Source organism: Juglans microcarpa x Juglans regia, chromosome 8D (assembly GCF_004785595.1).
Source record: "Juglans microcarpa x Juglans regia isolate MS1-56 chromosome 8D, Jm3101_v1.0, whole genome shotgun sequence".
NCBI lineage: Eukaryota > Viridiplantae > Streptophyta > Magnoliopsida > Fagales > Juglandaceae > Juglans > Juglans microcarpa x Juglans regia.
The window spans coordinates 5,935,473-5,956,557 of record NC_054608.1 but is presented as its reverse complement, the minus strand read 5'-3'; the positions used below and the strand labels follow the sequence as shown (position 1 = coordinate 5,956,557).

Here is a 21,085-nt window from a genome sequence, read left to right as displayed (position 1 = left end):
AAATCTTAATTACGATTCCAAGTTTTGTAACACTTGTTAGCTCAATGAATATAATAGAATATACGTTAGAGGTGAAATTCCTATAACTTCTCCAAGTACAAAAAATTTCTAAGTAAAATAAATAAAGAATATCCACTAAAATTTAAATAAAGAATTTACAAGAATAAATTACAATTAGAATTAAAATAAATGAACAGTTCAAAATTAATATTTTAATAAAATTGTGAAAGATTTGTTAAACCTGTTATTTGATGATGTTGAAAAGTAGATAGTTAAATTTGTAAAAGTAAATTTCTTAATTAAATTTTGGCCAAAATTTATTGAGCCTACTACTAATGCTCTAACAATTAGTATTGTATATACACACCAACTTGTAAATAACAAAATATCCTGCCGTAGAATATCTATAGAATATTACCGTAATGCTCCTAAAATATTTAAGCTAGGTAGCTAGCATGCTAATATAAGTAAGGAAAGTAAGTTACCCGAAATAACTAGTCTATACTCCCCACATTCTTGTCTTCCTTTCGAACTTTACACTTCTAGAATCTATATAACCAAGAGCTGATAAATAGATGGCAGACTGGCTGCGGTATCCCGAGCACTATCGGCCTCTTGCTGACTTTTTGAGGATTTATCTAAAAATAACATTAGTTTTCTTTAAAAAAGAAAATACAGTTTAATCATGAATTTTTTTATTAAGTAATTGGGCAATCATCTTCTTCATTATTTGTTAGCAAAATGATTTGTTAACGCGATCAATTAAAACTTGAATATAGGGGTGGTAATATGTAACACACAACCTGTTAACTCAATACGAATACGACACGATAAAAGCGGGTTAAGGTTTAGCCTTAACGGATTCGGATCAAAATGGATTGGCCCGTTAAGACACAATAACTTAACGGGTTAACCTATTTTGACCCATTAAGAAAGTTAAAGTTATAATTATACCCTTATACTTAAAAAATAAAATTGTTAAGATTTTAATTTCGATATTTTTATTATTTGGATTGTAATTTTAGACTTGTAATATTTTATATTTTTTATAGATATTATGATTTTAATATTTATATAAAATTAAGCTAAGGTTAACTAGATCAACCAGGTTAATTTTGGGTCTGTTAAATTCATTTATATAAATGAGTCAAAACGGGTTGAACGACATGACCTGTTATGTTAATAAATCGTGTTAGAATTTGAAATTTTGACACGATAAATTTAACGAGTTGGATTAAAATTGATCTATATAATATAATATATATATTTTTATACAATACAAATATGATCCATTAATACGATTTGATATCCCTAAAAATAATATTTTTTCACTGGTAGATTGTCGCTTTAATACGAAAAATATTAGTGATTTGACACCCCATTTTACTCGTTTTCGCTTCTCGGATTTGGAACTGAAAAGTGGGCCGCCGTCCCAAGGAACTTAATGGGCTAACGTAATTGCACCTAACATTCAAAAACACAAAAAAATGTAATTCAGTTACCCGCCAATCACATTAACATAGGTAGTTGAACACTTGAACTGTCTGCGGTAAGCATAACTCCTCTAATTCTAACCTACTGGTCTTCCTCTCGCACGTTGTTTACTTCAATAGACCAGTAGCTCATCATCTTGTCCCTCTACCTCCCCACCAAAAAAAGAGCTATCTTTCTCCCAACCAACTTCTCCATTTTGGTTGAGAGTGAGTTTGCAATGTTCAGGCTGGTTATGACGCCGCCTCCGACGCGGCGTTTTCAGCAGTGGCGCGAGGCCTGGGCTCGCCTTCTGGCTCCTCTGACCATCTGGCTATGTGGCATGTAATTTGACATCTTCTTTTTCCGATTGCCTTTCCATCGAACACTTCTTATCTCACAAAGTTGCATTTCTTTTGGGGCTTTTCTTGCAGTTTCGGTGAGCCTCCGATATGGATTTTACGGGGATTGCCGCATGATGCTTGGTCCCAGCTCTTCACGGTTAATGAAAGCTAGCTCTGTGTTTGTGGAACAAGTTGAAGTCAGAGACGAGGACAAGAAAGGGGTCCTTCTCTATGCTTTCTCCGAGAAGCCTGAACTGAGCTGCCAAGCTAATTGGAATGTCTCAAACTATGTAATTGTTAGATCCTACAGCCGCAAGGTATCAAATGAACCTTTTTCTCTTCTGTGTCTAAGTCTTTCAAGATCAAACTAATATGTGTACATCTCTTGAGAGGTTGGAAACTGAAATGCTCTCTGTTTTCCTTGTTCTTTCTTTACAGGGATTTTCTTTGTGGTTGAACAAAGGTTCGACGGTACGTTTGAGATTGGAGGCTCCAACTAGTGCTTTAAATAAACTGGAAGTAGTTATGATCAAAGGTTCTTTCAGCTCTAAGAACATTTTCCTCTACATGTCATCTAGAATGTTGAATTAATCATTAAACGTATAATGATTTCACAGGAGAGCAGACATTCAACAGATTATTGCCGAAAGTAACAAGTTTGCCTGATGCCCCTACCCCAAAGGAATCAATCAACGGTAACCAATCTGCTAAATCAAGATAAACTGAAGCCATTTTAGGTTAATCCAGTGTAAAACTCTGCTTAATGGAGACAAGTTTTGGTCTTGATCTTGTTGGTGCTTGAATTATCAAACACCTATGTCCAAGTGGAGATAGATAGGTATTCATTCGAAGGAAAAAGTTGCCTTTTGAGATTTTCTTGGTTTCCTGTTTTCTGTTGCTTAATTGTGAGACCCATTAACTGAGAAAATAAAAGGATGTTGGAAAGGAGACAGATTTATGACTGATGAAATGCGAATTTGGCCAGGTAAAGGGGTAGAATTCAGTATTGAGGAAGATGATAGATACTACCTTGGAATCATAAACACGAACCCTAGAAGCATAATCATGACCATGACTGTGAATGTTTCAGCTAAGATTTATGATACTTCTAAAGCTAAGAGCATGTGTTCCACAACATCGGGTTCGTGTCGGCTCAACCTTCTTTTTCCCGCTACTCATTATGTCATACTCACCACACCCAACAATGTGAGAGGCCTCATCACTTTGGTATTCATACAACTTTCTCCAGTGATTACAAAATTTCCCAATAGCTAAACCCATATACTCAATGCAGGGGGATCTGGGTGGATGGTACATCGAGCTTTCTTTTGTGGCACGCATGTTAACATACTGTGCAATATTAGGTACAACATCAGAGAAAAAACATAAGAATGGGGGGAAAATGATTTCATTGGATAAAGCTTACACTTTTCCAAGAAACTTACAACCTCTTCTCTGGTCGGTCTTCTTTATTATTTTGCAGGATTTCTTGTGATCATAGTTTTTCTAATTCTGAAATACCTTGGAGCCTGTGATGGGGAGAATAATACCATCACAGGCGTAGCAGTACCAGAAGAGCGGGAAGCAACCGAGACTGACCCTATAATGCCGGTGAAGCCATTGCCATACAAATATGGAACAGGTGAACAAGAGGAAGATTCAGAAGCATCAAGTAGCTCTTCAGAGGAATTATATGATTCAAAATTATGTGTAATTTGTTACGACGAGCAAAGGAACTGTTTCTTTGTTCCTTGTGGACACTGTGCCACCTGCTATGATTGTGCACAAAGGTAAAACATACGAAAAATGCTATGCATCAGTTATTATTCACTCACACATCCCATACTTAATAGTTTTTTTAAGAAGTATGAAGGTATTTTTTATAGGATGTGGGGATATTTTTCATAAGATGTAGAATGTGGGGTGGTGAGTAGTGGCCGATAAAAAAAAAAAATTCAAAACATATACATGAATGTGTTTTCAAAGCCTCTAAAGATGGAGATCTTTTTGGAGGATTGATTGGATTTTGTTTTCTTTTTGCAGGATTATGGAAGGAGAGAACAACAAGGTGTGTCCAATATGCAGACGGCTTATTCACAAATTGAGAAGATTGTTTTACTCTTAGCTGAATATTTGAGCTTGTGAAGATTTTTTTTTTTTTTGGAAACGTTTGTGATGAGAATTTTTATTTTTATTTTTATTTTTTATTTATTTTTTTTTTTATGCCTGGTGGATGGAAAGATGAGTTTGAATTTCCTGTGATGAATTCTAAAGCGTGCAAAATAGAGAAGAAGTTGTCGCACTGAGTTGCAATGAATTTGAATTGTATCCACTTTGATTTTGCTTTGGAGAATAGAATTAAGCAGAGTCCTCTGTTCTGAACGATGCCTTGCCCCTGGCCCCCTAGTATGTCAAAGGTATCAGAAGCGTATCTTTTTCTTTTTTTTTTTTCTAAGAAAGTCGGTAGCCACACACATAGCAACCTCATCTCAAATTTATTAATATGCCCTCATTTATGGCGTAGGAATAGCGTGGTTATAAGCAAAACATCTATAAGATTACAAATAAGCAAATAAAACCCTCCCAAATACAAACTAACAAACATAAAGCAGGTAAACAAATTAAACAAGCTTATAATAAGAGCAAGACTAAACAGGGCTATATAATAAAACCAATAACCTCTAAATAAGCCTAAAAAACCACAATCAAAAAACATAAACAGAAAGAGCAACCAACCAAGATAAAACCGACAAAATTAATGTCTAATAGCCGGCAATATCAAAGGCATCTCTTGCTCAACAATGTAATAGGCATATTCAATATCTAGAGCTTTGTCTTGAATCAACATCATTTCTTAAATGCAAAACATACAAAATCATAAACTTAGGTCCCGTTTGAGTGTTGAGTTAAGCTGAATTTTTTATAATTAGTAGTGGTTTGTGATGGTGGAGTAAGTTTAGTAGGGCTCACCTAAGATGAGAGTATGTGTTTGGATGTTAAGATGAGTTTAGATATATTTATGAAAAATTAAAAAAAATTGTGGGTCTCCGTGTAAATAGATATTGAGTTGAAAATGTTGTAGGTCTCACGTGTAAAGAAGATTTGAATTTATATGAGTTTAGTGATTTGATAGTTAAATGTTTAGATGTTATACTCAGCTTAAAATTAGACTGAATTGAGTTGATATCAGTTCAGTCCAAGTTCCAAGCAGGGCCTAAGCTTTGATATAAAAAAAAAATCTTCTCCTTGTCTACCAACTCTTTCATTTTTTTATCTATACACGTTTTATTTGGGATATAAAAATTGTGTAACTCAAAAAACTCACATATTGATATGATTTCATATAATACATTAAATTTACTTTAAAATAAAAATAAAGTTACAATCTAACATATTATATCAAGACATGTTAGTTTATAAATTTACTTTTTAAATCTCTGTGACTAAAGTTTTTCTCAAAATATATATTATAAACCTTATAAAAATAAGAAAAATCATTTATACAAATTCTAAAAAGACAAGCCTGCGTTTGGATGTTGAAGTGAGTTGAGTTGATAAAATATTGTTATAATATTATTTTTTAATATTATTATTATTTTAAAATTTGAAAAAGTTGAATTGTTTATTATATTTTATGTTAAAATTTAAAAAAATTGTAATGATGAGTTTAGAGAAGTTGAGTATCCAAACTAAGCCGGTCCTTATAAAAAAGTAGACTCTACCTAAATAAACATATAAAAAAATTATTTTTTTATTAGTGAAATCTATTTTTTTTTTACAAATACTTATATAAACTTGTATTACTTTAAAAGTAAAATAATACGTTGTATAAAAAATAGCTGTCTTTGCAATACTGACAAAACATGTGATAGAAGTAATGGAAATAATCCAAGCAGGGTTTGAATAGGATCTAGTGGCAATAGTCCAATCGATGTCAACAAGCTGAAGTGACGTGTTCGTTCACGCCAGGGTGACCCCTCGATAATTTGTCAAATAGGGTACGTCCACCTTGTAATGCTTAGAACTTTCAGCTAGCCCATCGGTCGTACGTGCAAGATAACGATCTCCCGCTTTGGAAATTAAGATGCCATCTTGGTGCACTGTTATCATCGCTGCGCCTTCCACTTTGGAAATTTGTAAACAAAAATCTCAAACATTTCACTTAAAAACCCAAACTTTCATAATTATTTGAAATCAAATGACGTATTAACAAGAAGATCATCCAAATGATCCCGCAGCAGCAGAACTAAATAGTTTGATTAGAGCGGTGAAGTTTAATAATTATTATATAGGTTTCGGTGTCTCATCATCTTCCACAAACCATCGGTCCAATCCTCGCATGCAGGAGACCATTCAAACAGCGGGACCTTCATCAATTTCAGTGCTAGAGCCATTAATGGCGGTAGTGCCTTTCCCTGTGATGACAGAACAATTTCTTTAATGGTTTGTGAGATTGGCAAAAGCTATCGTCACCACAAACATCCATCGCTACGTTTTGTTTGTATATATACAGCCTGATCCAAGTCCAATGTATTCGACTATCTTAATTACTAATTATCCATCCATGGCAATCCCATTCTACTGCTATTTTCTGCTCTTTCTCTTCTTGTTTATCCTCACAAAACATCTGGTTTTGCCAAGCAAAAGACTCCCACCAAGCCCTGCACTTTCCCTCCCCATTATTGGCCACCTCCATCTCTTTAAGAAACCCCTACACCGATCCTTTGCAAAACTTGCAGAACATTATGGTCCAGTTCTCTTCATTAGGTTGGGCTCTCGCCCTGTCCTCCTTGTTTCTTCCCCCACTGCCGCCGAGGAATGCTTCACCAAAAATGACGTTGTTTTTGCAAACCGCCCTCGCTTCCTCTCCGGAAAATACCTTGGTTACAACTACACTACCCTTGTTTGGGCCTCCTACGGCCACCACTGGCGTAACTTGAGGCGCATAGCCTCTCTCGAACTTCTGTCATCCAATCGCCTCCAAATGTTCTGTAGCATACGTGTTGACGAGGTTAGATCGTTAATTCACCGGCTTTTTCTGGACTCGGATGGGGTTGAGTTTCGGACCGTGGACATGAAGTCTACGTTTTTTGAGCTTGCACTTAATGTCATGATGAGGTTGATCGCAGGAAAGCGGTATTATGGAGAGAACGTGGAGGTGAAACTGGAGGAAACTAGAAAGTTTAAGAAAATTGCCGTGGAGACCTTTCAGCTCAGTGGGGCAACAAATATAGGAGATTTTCTGCCGGCTTTGAAGTGGGTTGGATCGAGAGGACTGGAGAAAAGGTTAGTGATACTGCAGGGGAAGAGGGATAAGTTCATGCAGGACTTAATTGAAGAACGTCGAAGAACAAGGGGTGATTCTGCACTTGAAAATAGCGGCAAGACCATGATTGACGTCCTATTGTCTCTGCAAGAAGCTGAACCAGAGTATTATACGGATGATATTATCAGAGGCATGATGCAAGTAAGCTTTAACATCTCTCTCTCTCTCTCTCAAAAGTCATGTAGCTTGAAAGAAGATCACTTGGTTCTAATATATAGTTTGCTCGAACACTCACACGGAAGAAAACTTTTTTTGAACGTAATAATGGATGAAAGCCTCCCTGCAAATTATGAAACAAATTCCAATTTTCGTTTTCCAGGTCTTGTTGACAGCAGGGACAGACACTTCAGCTGGAGCAATGGAGTGGGCATTGTCACTTCTGCTGAACAACCCAGAGTCCCTTATGAAAGCCCAGGCTGAAATTCACAATCACATTGGACAAAACAGGCTGCTCGAGGAATCAGATTTTACAGAGCTTCCCTATCTCCGCAGCATCATAAACGAGACACTCCGGATGTACCCACCTGCCCCAATTCTTCCCGCCCACGAGTCATCCGAGGAATGCACTGTTGGGGGCTTTCACGTCCCGCGCGGCACAATGCTACTGGTAAATGCGTGGTTCATACAAAATGATCCAAAATTATGGGCAGAGCCTAGAAAATTTAAGCCAGAGAGGTTCCAAGGTCTGGAGGGGGAAAAGAAAGACGGCATGGTGTTCTTGCCGTTTGGAGCAGGAAGAAGAGGTTGTCCTGGGGAGGGCCTTGCGATCCGGATGGTGGGTCTGGCCTTAGGATCACTTATTCAATGCTTTGAGTGGAAAAGAATTGGAAAGGAACTGGTGGACATGACAGAAGGAGCAGGGCTCACTTTGCCAAAAGTGCAGCCCTTACTAGCCATGTGTAGGCCACACTCTGCGATGGAAAATTACTTTTCTAAACTCTGAGAAGACTAGAATCACCTCTAGGCTCCATATGTTCTTTGCTCACTTCAGTCTCATATTCCTATTTTCTAGCTGTTGCCTTCTGTTTTGGATTTGGAAGTTTATCCCTTCTGTTTTGGATTTGGAAGTTTATCTTGCTTCACGACCCATTAAGAAATTCAGAACAGTTTTTCCATGCTGCAGCTAGTGACCAAGTTCGTGTGCTGCTGCTGTCAAAATGTCTTTCAAACCAGCCCAATCTTGGGTTGGCAGCTTGCTCCAAAAACTGGCATTTCTAATGCTCTTTAATTTGTTGGTCTTTTTTATTTTTATTTTTTGTGTGTACTTCCTGTTTTCTGATGCTTTTGTTGACTTGTATTGACAATATTCTTGCTACTCATAATTCCTGTTGTACGTTTGTCTTTTATGTCAATAAAATAAAAAAAAAAAAAAACAAGAAATTAAAGACACTAGCACTTGTATGGTGGCTTGCACATGAAAGATGTACGCTACTGTCGAAGATGGGGACACAAATTTCGTTTACTAGTTGGAGGAAAAATACAGAACCCTGTAATTGATAACTACACTTCATCAATAAAAGCATATATACATGTATTTCTATACACAATAAAAGCACCAAGTTTAAATATCCGTTTGGATGTTAAGTTGAGTTGAGATAAGTTAAGTTCTTTATGAATAACAGTGAGTTGAGATGGTATAGTTAGTTTTGTAGTTTCTACTTAAAATAAGTTTAGATGTATTTAAATGTTAAGATGAGTTTAGATATATTTATAAGAAGTTGAAAAATATTATGGGTCCTCCATGTAAAAATATGTTGAGCTAAAAAAAATTGTAGTTCTCGTATGTAAAAAGATGTTGTGTTGAGTTCATAAATTTAATGATTTAAGAGTTGGATGTTTAAATATCGGATTTATCTTAAAATTAGCAGTCCACCCAGGATACACAGAATTTATCATGAAAATGGAAAATTATAGCAATAAAAACAAGCATAACCCAGAATTTGACTACTCGATCTTTTCTCCTTGATGTAAGAGACGAGCTAGACGTCTCGCAAATTAAAAAGAGAATGATCACTAGTGATGTGGATCTCTTAATATTAAAAAAAAAAATAAGAAATTTACTTTTTAAAGGTAGGGTAGAATATTAACAATACCAAATATTACGCTATTAGAATGGTTGAATTCAAGCAATAGCTATCCTATATATAGACAAACACAATTGACAAAGAACTGATTTACAACTGATAATGACAGGTTTTATATGAATTTCGTATTTTGTAGTCAGTATTCAACAGATATTGCACGAGAATGCTTTATTAATTATTTTTGCTGCATGATCGATCCCTTTTCATGATCCATATCGTGCAAAGGAACTACTGCAACAAATAAAATGCCTATAAATTAAATTAAAGAAGGTAATTAAACACAAATTAATTAGAGTACTACTGCTAGTTCAACCATTGAATATTAAAAAGTATTTACCATTTCAATTAGGCACGCAAGCCACGAATAATTAACGTGGGATATAAGTAATCATGAATTCTTTCAACTTTTCATTGGAATCGGGTGGATAAGGTGGAATTCATTATTGAGTGATGATCTATTAAAAACATTATCCTTGACTTTAACTTGCATGACTCTATCACCAATCCCCAAGATTTTTTAGAGGTTTAACTGTTTAAACCCATTATTTCAACCATGGGATCACCATGCATCTCACCTATTTCGATGATCTGGGTTTGTTGTCAGCACGTCATCTTGAAAAATGGCGACTTTATTCAACCTGAGGTGAAAAGGTCATGAAATCTTAAAAGTATGCCTTCCCTTTCTTCATGCATTTGTTCTTACAGATGTGGATCGAATGAATATTAGTCATCCAAATTCTCTGTAAAATATATTGATCATGGTATCACCATCCATGGAAATCTCATTCTTCTGCTATTTTCTGCTCTCTCTCTTCTTGTTTATCCTCACAAAACATCTGATTTGGCCAAGCAAAGACACCCACCAAACTCTGCTCTTTCCCTCCCCATTATTGGCCACCTACATCTCTTTAGGAGTCGTTGGGATTAGAGATAAATTGAGATAGTTTGTAGATAGTAGAATAAAAATTAAATTATTTATTATATTTTGTGTAAAAATTTAGAAAAATTATTTTGAGATTTGACAAAGTTGAATTATTTATTATATTTTATGTGTGAATTTAGAAAAATTGTAATAATGAGATGAGAAGAGTTGAGACAGGTTTTGAATTCAAACAAGGCCTTAAGCAACCCCTACATTGATCCTTTGCAAAACTTGCATACCAATATGGTCCAGTTCTCTATATCAGGATGGGCTCCCGCCCTGTCCTCCTTGTTTCTTCCCCCACCGCCGTCGAGGAATGCTTCACCAAAAATGATATAGCTTTTGCAAACCGCCCAAGCCTCCTTGCCGAAAAACACCTTGGCTACAACTATACTACCCTTGTTTGGGCCTCCTATGGCCACCACTGGCGCAACTTGAGGCACATAGCCTCTCTTGAACTTCTCTTATCCAATCGCCTCCAAACGTTCTATGGCATACGCGTTGACGAGGTTCAATCGTTGATTCATCGGCTTTTCCAAGACTTGAAAGGGGCAGAGTTTCAGACCGAGGACATGAAGTTAGCTTTTTTTCAGCTGATGCTTAATGTCATGATAATGATGATCACATGAAAGCAGTACTATAGAGAGAACGCGACAGAGCTAAAGGAAATGAGAAAGTTTAAGAAAATTGTTAAGGAGACCTTTCAGCTCAGTGGGGCTACAAATCTAGGAGATTTTCTGCGACTTTTAAATGGGTTGGATCGAGAGGACGGGAGAAAAGGTTAGTGATACTCCCTGGGTAGAGGGACAAGTTCATGCAGGAGTTTAGGAAGGTAAATGAATGAGTTTGTTCGATAGTCCGTTCGTTACTCGCTCGATTAAACTCGACTCATGAAAAAAAAGCTTGTTCGTGAAAGTAGAAATCTACTCGATTTGTAAACGACACATACGGACAAAACTCGACTCGACTTGGCTAAGGCTCGTTAAGGCCGGCTCGTTTATGCTCGAGTTAACTCATTAGCTCGATTCGATTAAAACTGATTTATATATTAATAAATATATACATATACCTATATATATACATATATATGTATTAGCTAATAAGATAAGCATACCACTTTTATAATTAAATATACAAATGTAATCTAATTACTTATGTCTATATAGTGAATATACTTTATATATATATTTTATAATTTGTATAATAATTAGTCGATAAAATTTAATAATTTCATATATTAGTGTGGAAACTATATATGAAATAGATATATGCTATCATATTAAATGTATGTATTAATAATATATATAGGTATATAATATATTTTTATTTTGGATAAATATTCACTAGTTAAAAATTATTTATTTATAATTTTTTTTTAAATTTTTATAATTCAATAGAGTTTCTACTTGTTAGTTGTATAAATTCAATATTAGATCTTTTCTTTTTTCTTTGTTTAATTTATTAATTATTAAATCTTATTCAAAAAATTAAAAATAAACAATTCGAGCTCAAGCTCGAGCTCGACTCAAACTCATTTGTAGGACAAGCTCGAGCTCGAGTTCGAGTTGAGAGTTTAGCTTATCAAATCGAGCTCGAACAAAGAATAAAAAAAAATCTCGAGTTCGAGAATTTTGAGTTGAGCCGACCTTGGCAAGCAGAAGACTGACTCGGCTCGGCTCAGCTCGGCTCGATTATACCCCTACAGAAGTTGATTGAAGAACGAAAGAGAATGAGGGGCGATTCTGCTTTTGGTGAGAGGGACAAGAACATGGTTGACATCCTATTGTCACTGCAAGAACCTGAGCCTGAATTTTATAAGAATGAAGTCGTGAGAGGCATGTTGCTTGTAAGCTTTCTCACTCCCTTTCAAAATCATTCATTTGAGATACTCATGAAGAATAGCAAAAAAATAACTTGATTCTGCAGTTGTGATAAAGTGCATTATGGAACAACCGAATCGATTTATATGGTTGTCATTGAAGATGTTTCCGTATATTTTAGTTACTCTCATTGCAAAAATCATTTAACCACAAAATGATTACACAAATATAAACCTGCAATGAGAACCTAGAACGTCAGATCATAAAGTTACTTTTATTATAAAGTAGATCAAACGGATTCCATGAAACCACATCAGTTTGTGAGTTTACTTTGTGTAATTTCTTTGTACCTATAGCAATTCTCGAGAAATAATATATACAAGCCTCAAATATACACCATAAAAAAGTGTAAAAATCTCACATTTTCTTTGTAGGGCCCGCATTTTTACAAAAGGCTTGCGAAAGATATGTATTTTTACAAATTGACGTAACTTCATGTGATACATTATATATACTTTACAATAAAAGTAACTTTACAGTATGACATATTACATCAAGTCATATCAATTTGTGAGTTTATTTTTATAAAATCTTTTTATGAAAATGCTTGAGCCACCGCTGGGGGCTTCCGTTGGCTCTTTTATGTGTGTGTGTGTGTTTTTTTTTTTTTTTTTGTTTTTTTTTTTACATAGATTTTTTTAACACTTTTAAATCTTTTAAAAAAAATCACAACCTCATTAAAAAACAATTCCTTAATCAGGAAGTGTTTTTTAATGTATTTTTTAATGATTAATTTTTTTTATTAGCTTTAGTGGGAAGACTAATAATTTTTTTTTGTACTTCGTGATTAAGAAAGTATTTTTCTAATGATGTTATAATTTTTTTTTATTTTTTAAAAATATTTGAAAGTGTTAAAAAAAATATATAAAAAAGGGACCAAAAAAAAAAAAAAAAATACACATAAAGAGCCCAACGGGAGCCCAGGGCTCTAGCATTGTCCATTCTTTTATGGTCTAAGTAGTTCTCTTCAATTGTCTTGGAGGATAACTAGCAAATAAAATAAAACCAATTTATGGATGAGTCATCGTAATGGTCAAAGTGAAAATGAAACTAACATTGGAGTGAGAGTTTGTGTGTGGTTTTTATAATTTATACTTATGGGAAGTATACTAATCATAACATGATTACTCAATGATTAGCAGTCGTATCCCACCTAACGGTTGGGTTGACAAGTTATGTGGCAGATACAGATACAGATACTATGAATGTTTTTAGGCCAAATAACACAAAGAAGATAAATTTTCTTCGTAGGTGTTCGTGGATGAAAGCCTCCCCTGACATTTTGAAACAAATTAGGATTTTTCTTTTTCAGATCATGTTAACTGCCGGGACAGACACTTCAGCTGGAACAATGGAGTGGGTATTGTCTCCTGTTCAACAATCCAGAATCCCTTGTAAAAGCCCAGGTTGAAATTCACAATCACATTGGACAAAACAGGCTACTAGAGGAATTAGATTTTACAGAGCTTCGCTATCTCCGCAGCATCATAAATGAGACACTTTGGATGTACCCACCTACCGCACTTCTGCCTGCACACGAGTCATCTGAGGAATGTACCGTCGGGGACTTTCACGTCCCGCGCGGAAAAATGCTACTGGTAAATGCATGGGGCATACAAAATGATCCCAAGATATGGGCTAAGCCTAGAAAGGTTAAGCCAGAAAGGTTCCAAGGTCTGGAAAGGGAAAGGAAAGATGGAATGATGTTGTTGCCGTTTGGAGCAGGAAGAAGAGGTTGCCCTCGAGAGGGCCTGGCAATGTGGATGGTGGGGCTGGCCTTAGGATCGTTGATTCAATGCTTTGAGTGGAAAAGAATTGGGGAGGAGATGGTGGACATGACGGAAGGGGCAGGGCTCACAGTTCCCAAAGCACAACCATTACTAGCCACGTAGAGGCCACACCCGGCAATGGAAAATTACATTTTGAAGCTCTGAAACTGATGCAGAGTATCTGAGTCAAATGATGTTGAGTTGTTAAACCGCACATTGACAGCACAAAGAGGGCAGGAAATCATAATCTTTCCTTGATTGGGACAGTTTTGAGCACGTTTCAATATTTTGGTCATAACTTCGATTACGAATATCAGAATCACGCATATGACCCCAATTCAGAAAGCTCTTTTTGGCGTGCATGTCGTGGACATCTGTGTCAGAACCCCTAAAGAAGTACCCTCGGGACAAGCCTTGACATTGCCCTTGAGAGGCAAGGACAGCACCATGGCCAGCCTACATGCATGCCTTGGCCCTTGCCATGACATTCACGGGGAGTCCAGTATGCAGGCTAGTGAGGTTAGTGCCCGTGCGCAGCCTAGCGCATGGCCTGGTATGCGCACAGCCCTGCACCGAGTGCCCATGCGCGTGGTCTTGTGCATCCACCTGCGCACGCCGCCGTAAGCCCATGCGCGCACCTATGCCTTGCACAGCACTCTGCTGCATGCCAACTAGGTTAGTGGCACGCCCTAACAGGCATGCCATCCAGTGCACAGCATGCAACACACGCAACACACACACATGGCTCATTGCCATGACCGTCAGCAGGCCTTGCGTGGCACCATGCCATGCCCACCAGCAGGCCCTTGCATGGCACCATGCTATGCCCATCAGCAAGCCATGTCTTGCCCACCAGCTTTGGACCAGACCGAAGACCATGCACCATCCTAGCCCACCCATGAGCTCATGCATACCACAGGCCCATGTCAACTATCTTATTGCCTTTTAAGTTAATTCTTATTTTATTTATTTAATTATTTTTAAGGGACCTTTTGGGGATTTCCACCTTGTAACCTTTATAAATAGGACCTTAGTCATTTGCATTAGAACCTTTTGGCAATTACCCTAGAGGGAGATTATTTGTTTAGGAGATCATCAATGAATGCCTATGCACTTGGGCTTTTTGGGTGAAATCCGTGAATCCCAAAGAGAGGATCACTACCTTGCAATTCATTGAATATGTGTGATTTAACTTATCTTGTTCTTGCAACTTTGTGAAATTAGTGAATCAAAGTTGTTGTTATCTTTGTGACTTTCAATTATCAATATATGAGGTTTATTTTCATCTATGTGCAATTTGTGAATCATAGTTGATTATTTATCTTTTGTTCATTCAAGTTCTTGAGTGTTCATCACTTGTTCATCGTGTTCATCATTTGTTCTTCGTGTTCTTCCATTCCATTGCTCATTTGATCCATTCCATACCACATACTCGACCACCATTGTGTTTGTCAAACTTTCCATAAATTACTTCCTTTATCCAAGTTGCCTTAGCCGAAATACACTTGCCTTATTTGGTTCCCACTCCAAGCTGTCCAACCCTAACCCTATCATCATCCAAACCCTAATTCCATACCCCAAAGTAGCTCCAACCCTAATGCCCCATTATTGTCGTGCACCCATTCATGCATGGGAGTTCTTTAACTTTATCATCTTTTCCATCATCCTATACACCAAACCAACCCTAAACACTTAACCTCACTTCACCAAAATTGCCATCGTTGCCATTATTGCACAATATCCAAGCAAGAGAGGAATGACATTTAGTCAATACAAGGAGAACCTAGGCGTGGACAACATAGTGTTTAGGGACTCGATCGAGGTCCCTAACAATCCGGCTATGCTCGATGTGCATAATTTTCGAGGCCGAATTCCACTGTTTTCCCCTTTAATTTTCTATTTTTAGTTATTTTTTACCTTTTATGGTAATATTTCATTTACTGTTTTGGAAGTGATTTTGAACTCGATTTGGGCCAGATTTTTTGAAGATTACTTATTTTATTATGTATTTAATTTTGGCATAATTATTGAGATTTTGCTATTTTTGGTAAAATTCTAATACATTCGATTTTCAGCTATTACAGCCCGGCTTGTGAGTTGATTTGATGATTCTTGAATATTGATAATTTTGAATTGAGCATCAAAGCCATCTTCTTTGTGTTTTTGGGCGATTTTCTTGTCTTCTTTCTTGTGAATTATCTGTTAAACTAGCTTGCAGAACAATCGATATTCTATCCAGCATCGAAAACACTAGGCTCCCTATTCTTTGCTTGATTACCTCTAATCGCATACTCTTATTTTCTAGTTGTTTCTTTGTGTTTTGGGTTTGGAACTTTATCTTGCTACACGACCACGACAAGGATGCCCGTACATCAAACATTTTTCCTGACATAAGGGCTATTCTCAACAATAGTGGTACACATATATGGCAGCCCATGACTGCAACGGCTACATCATGACTTCACATGGCAACATCAAGTCCACATATGGCAACTCTTGACAACAGCACAAATGCAAATATTCCTCTTATGTTTTGATTTGTACCTTGTATATATCTTTGTATACAACGATCATGCACCTTGTATACCCCTTGTGTAAATTGACTATATATATATATAAATTAAAGGCTCTCCAACACATGGTTTTATTGACACTATTATCTCGCCCGGGACAAATTTATAATAAATAATTTTACAGTAAAATGATGATAATTAATGATAATGGCACTTGTTTAGTGGTTTGGACACAGTTCTAAATTTTGTTCTGTTTTAATCGTAATGGTTGAAATTTTCCATTCGGGTGTAGTATCTAATACACTATGTATCCCATTTCGTTTCGTTCTAAATTTTGGTCTGTTCTGGCCTATTCTGACAAGAATTTATATTTCAGACCGTATTCTGTTTCAGACTATTTTAATGGTAACTTTGTAATTTTTTTGAGTTTGTATGACATTTTTGTAAATTTTAAATATAAATGGCATTCATGTAACTCAAGTTTGTGATTTTCTAATAATATCTTTTACTACCAAATCTCTACCTTTTTTGTTTAATGTTTTCAACTTATATCCATTTTTTTAAGGTAAAACAAACTCCATTCATTCATAACGAGACATTACAACTTTTAACATGAAACATATAGAATATAAGCCAACTACTGCTTTTAAGACTCTCCAATACACAAATTTTTTTGTAACTAACATAGTCTAGTCAATTGTTGTAAGTCTCTACAGACAAACTGTCTAAGAGATAGCACTTTATCATAAGACAGACTTAACAAACCCCACATTCTGTCCTAAAACAGAATTAACCAACCCAACACTCTGTCTAAGACGGAGTAGATGACACATTCTACGGACAAAAATCCAAGAGACTGCATCTTTTTCAACCTAAAACAACGTAAATAATAGAAAACGTAAAAGATACATGAGAAAATAGTGAATTACAGCTTGAAAAGCTGTAGATCAACATTTTCAACCTAATAGTAAATAAAAAATGCAAACAACAAGATTGTGGTGTCGTGTAAGGGATGTGCCACCTGGAAGTACGGCGGAACGTCAAATCTGAAGAAACCGATCATGGTCATGGTTCCAGAAAAGCCGCGCGTGGCGGCGAAATGTCAGATAAGCATTTTTAATCTTAGAGGAAATAAAAAATGTAAACAACAAGATTGTGGTGTCGTGTGAGGGAAGTGCCACCTGAAAGTACGGCCGAACGTCAGATCTAAAGAAACCGATCATGGTCGTGGTCCCAGAAAATCCGCGCATGGCGGCGATAGAGATCCCCTTGCATTGGTGGTGGATGTCATGCACACACATTGGGTCGTGCGTGTGTTCACGTGCCGCTCTGTTCGACAAGATTCTTCATTTGTCTGAAGGATCAGCACCTTGGGAATCTTGTGGTGGGGCACGTGGTGGTCGCTTGGCTCCAGAGAACAACAGATTTGAATTTCGCCCTATTGTGAACAAAATAAATAAACAAAACCAGAAAAATAAAAGAAAAACTAGAGAGAAGAGGGAGGAGGGATGAGGGAGGAAATGAGGAGGGAGGGAGGAGCCAAAGCTCTAACCCCCCTCCTCTTATCTGAGTTTTTTTTTTTTTTTTGGGCGGGGGGGGGGGGGGGGGGGGGGGGGGGGGGGGAGGAGGGGTTGTGTAGAGAGAAAATGGAGAGAGCGAGAATAGAGTTTTTTTGTTTTGCCCAATAATGTTATATCCATTTTATAAATGTTCAATTCTTATATATATATAGAGAGAGAGAGAGAGAGATATATGTAGATATATATATATATATATATATGCACACATACATACATACATACATGATACACATATACATGTTCTTATTTGATTAGTTTATACATATAGTTAATCCCAAAATAGTACACCAGAACACACTATTCCGTTTTAGTGGAACAAGTTTCATTAATTTTTTCCCCTAACCATATTTGCTAATAAATTTAAAAGGATACTTGTATATCTAGTTCTGCTGCTTCTACTTGGATTACTGATTTTAGCAGTAAAACCATGAGTAATGTTATAAACACAATTAATTTTATAACTCTTTTCATAACCAATTTTTAAAATGAGGATATTGTTATAAATAATGATATTTTATAAGTTATTTTATAAAATTATTCTTCATCTAAAATATGGTTGTGAAAAGAATTGTATGTTTACCATTTTTAATATTAAAACAGGCAAAGTCTTATCACAAAGACAATATTTAAATCAGAAACTGGAACATAAAGAATTATAATTAGTTCTTACTAGGCAGCAGCCATGTTGACTAGCCCTTCTTTTCCAACTCCTTCTCCCTCTAAAATCATGTCTTTTTACTACTTCAACATCGTTGTCAATTACCATGGTAGTTTTAAGCTTCTCCTTTGAAAGCAGATATTGCTCTTCTTGAATGTTAATCCCCACAGGCCTATGCCGCCCCCATTATACCTCTCAGACCAGGTATGGATCCACTGCACCCTGAGACAATAATGACAACTTCCTTTTCCACCCTATTATCCTTCCTCTTTTCGAGTGTATCCACGTTATCCCTATTTAAAACTTGATCAACCATAGACTGAGTCAATGCAACTTCTTTTTCAACTACTCCCTTATTCCCTGCCACATCCCCTTCAAAGTCTTCCAATTGTACCTCTATTCTTGTTTTCTCCTCCTCATTTAGACTCAGCTTCTCCCAATCTTCACTCAGATTCTCCATCATTAGATGAAAAAACACCACAGACCGTGGGACTATTTCTCTTTACTCAATGGGAGTAAAGAGTCAATATCCTTCTCCTCTTTCGCCACCTCTTTCGCCAAGGTGACGACAGAGAGAAGACTTCTTCTCCTTTTTCTCGCAGAACTTATCTCCAGCTGAAAGTTAATTTAGCCAGAGAGAATATAACTAATAATGCAGGGGTGTTTTCAATATGCATGCTTGGCTAAAATATACATGCTTATATAATTTACATGATTTGATACCCATGCTCTTATCCTGCCCTAACTTCTATGATTGTATCTTTCAGGCTTATAAAAGTTAAGAGACATGATAATATTTATATAAATCTTAAATAGACAAGTTTCGCACGATCTATTTATAATTTTTTTTTTTATAAAAAGTTTGAACGAGACTTATCTATTAATTAAGACTTGTAATTAGCATTAGTTTTATATAATATATTGTCTTTTAAATGCATCTGTTATGAAGTGTTTTAAATTAATTAATTTGCTACTTCATGTTCAATGGATGGCCATGTTATTAAAAAGAGGACGGCAAATGTCTCTTATCATTATATAACGCTCTTTCCAATGCATCTATTATGATGTTCTTGGTGTCTTGTATAAATTTTGAAATTTATTTTTTCTTTTCACTTATCAGCGATTTTGAATTGGCTTGTTTGATTCAAAACCCACATCAACTCAACTCATCTCATCTCATCATTACAACTTTTTTAAATTTCCACACAAAATATAATAAACAATTCAACTTTTTCAAATCTCAAAATAACTTTTCCAACTTCTCACACAAAATATAATAAATAATTCAATTTTTATTCTACTATTCACAAACCATCTCAACCCATCTCAACTCACCTCTAAATCCAAACCACTTCTAAAATCTCCATTTGTCACAACACATACAAAGCCACCAATAAAACTTGGCGAGATTAGACTAGGGTTGTGCATCCAAGCCAGTTCTTTTTCTGGATTGATTCAGAGTTTCGAAAACCAGATTTATTGGAGCAGGTAATTGGATTCCGTATTTGCCCCTATATGGATATGGGTATTGTAACACCCCGAACCCGGAAGGGTCGAAGAATTACTATCTGTCACTTACAAACCTATCTCCCAAAGCATCTAAAATTTCAAAGATTTCATCAATAGTACACAATCTCATATTTTCCAAATAACCATAATACGAACTCCATAAGTCATCATTACCAAATAACATAAATTAGAGGGGTCCAAAATCTCCCAATAATCTCAACATGATAAAACGATACATCTTTAAGTCTCAAAAGATCCAAATAACATAAAGTAGTTCAAATACTCAAGTTAAACCCTTCTACTAACAATGTTACCCGTAGGTACTCGACCTTCTATCCATATCTAGTCAAGCTCCAATTCTATTACTGACTCTCAGTTGGGTCATCAATATCATTTGAAAAATATTGAAGGTAAGGGGTGAGTCATCAACAACTCAGTGAGCAGAAAACATATATTAGTATGTAAACATGAGCCCCTTTTAGAAAGTTTAGTATGCAAAAACAAAACATTTCATTTTCATATGCACATCTCAAAACTTATTATCAGAAAAATCAGAACGTCTTTTCAACCTTTTCATATTCAAAAACTATTTTCATATTTCAAAAAAAAAAAAAAAGGCTTTGGCATAGAATAACTGAACATCTTCATCTTATCATATCATATCGTATCGTATCATGTCATATTATATACCATATTTAACCTCCGTGGTAAGGTTGTGTTATCCCCTGTGGCCAAACCAGACAGTATCATATTGTGAAATTTTTCATTTTTCAATCTCGAAGCTCTGAGTGTGCACACAGGAAAGAACACATAAAAGACCACTTTGTTTCCAAAGTTAGTGCACTCATGTCATATCATATTATGTTGGTACCAACCATATTAGGTGAACCAATATCATCATATCAAAACCATACTCAAAATCAGAATCAAAACAGATAAGTGTGCCAAAAGCTTTCATATCCATATCATATCAAAACCACGTGCTGAACACATTCATATCATTTTCAGATGATCAATAATAGATCCAAAA

The 21,085-nt window shown here is 36.0% G+C and overlaps 2 protein-coding genes and 1 pseudogene across 3 annotated transcripts; all 3 read left to right on the top strand.

Annotated features, from left to right (window-relative positions):
* The first annotated feature begins 1,625 nt into the window (after nucleotides 1–1,625).
* On the top strand, nucleotides 1,626–4,196 carry LOC121242688 (E3 ubiquitin-protein ligase APD1-like). Of its 2 annotated transcripts, none has more exons than XM_041140612.1 (9): nucleotides 1,626–1,811; nucleotides 1,905–2,131; nucleotides 2,253–2,349; nucleotides 2,432–2,509; nucleotides 2,800–3,020; nucleotides 3,109–3,178; nucleotides 3,298–3,604; nucleotides 3,858–3,995; nucleotides 4,028–4,196. In XM_041140612.1, the coding sequence occupies exons 1-8, from the start codon at nucleotides 1,712–1,714 to the stop codon at nucleotides 3,937–3,939; spliced, it is 1,182 nt and encodes a 393-aa protein (XP_040996546.1). In that variant the 5' UTR covers nucleotides 1,626–1,711; the 3' UTR covers nucleotides 3,940–3,995; nucleotides 4,028–4,196. The 2 variants fall into 2 exon arrangements, with proteins under 2 accessions (XP_040996546.1, XP_040996547.1); XM_041140613.1 differs by having other exon boundaries at nucleotides 1,626–1,815.
* Nucleotides 4,197–5,984: 1,788 nt separating this feature from the next.
* Nucleotides 5,985–8,180, top strand: LOC121242687 (cytochrome P450 81Q32-like). The gene is made up of 2 exons (XM_041140611.1): nucleotides 5,985–7,281; nucleotides 7,460–8,180. The coding sequence occupies exons 1-2, from the start codon at nucleotides 6,343–6,345 to the stop codon at nucleotides 8,081–8,083; spliced, it is 1,563 nt and encodes a 520-aa protein (XP_040996545.1). The 5' UTR covers nucleotides 5,985–6,342; the 3' UTR covers nucleotides 8,084–8,180.
* A 1,817-nt stretch (nucleotides 8,181–9,997) lies between these two features.
* LOC121242152 lies at nucleotides 9,998–13,918 on the top strand (annotated as a pseudogene).
* The last annotated feature ends 7,167 nt before the right edge of the window (nucleotides 13,919–21,085 follow it).

Bases quoted from the DNA above. Each gene is read 5' to 3' on its own strand.
- LOC121242687 (XM_041140611.1), top strand. From the start codon at position 6,343: ATGTATTCGACTATCTTAATTACTAATTATCCATCCATGGCAATCCCA. The intron at 7,282-7,459 runs GTAAGCTTTAAC...TTCGTTTTCCAG, and splicing joins TTATCAGAGGCATGATGCAA to GTCTTGTTGACAGCAGGGAC.
- LOC121242688 (XM_041140612.1), top strand. From the start codon at position 1,712: ATGTTCAGGCTGGTTATGACGCCGCCTCCGACGCGGCGTTTTCAGCAG. The intron at 1,812-1,904 runs GCATGTAATTTG...CTTTTCTTGCAG, and splicing joins TCTGACCATCTGGCTATGTG to TTTCGGTGAGCCTCCGATAT. The intron at 2,510-2,799 runs GTAACCAATCTG...GAATTTGGCCAG, and splicing joins CCCAAAGGAATCAATCAACG to GTAAAGGGGTAGAATTCAGT.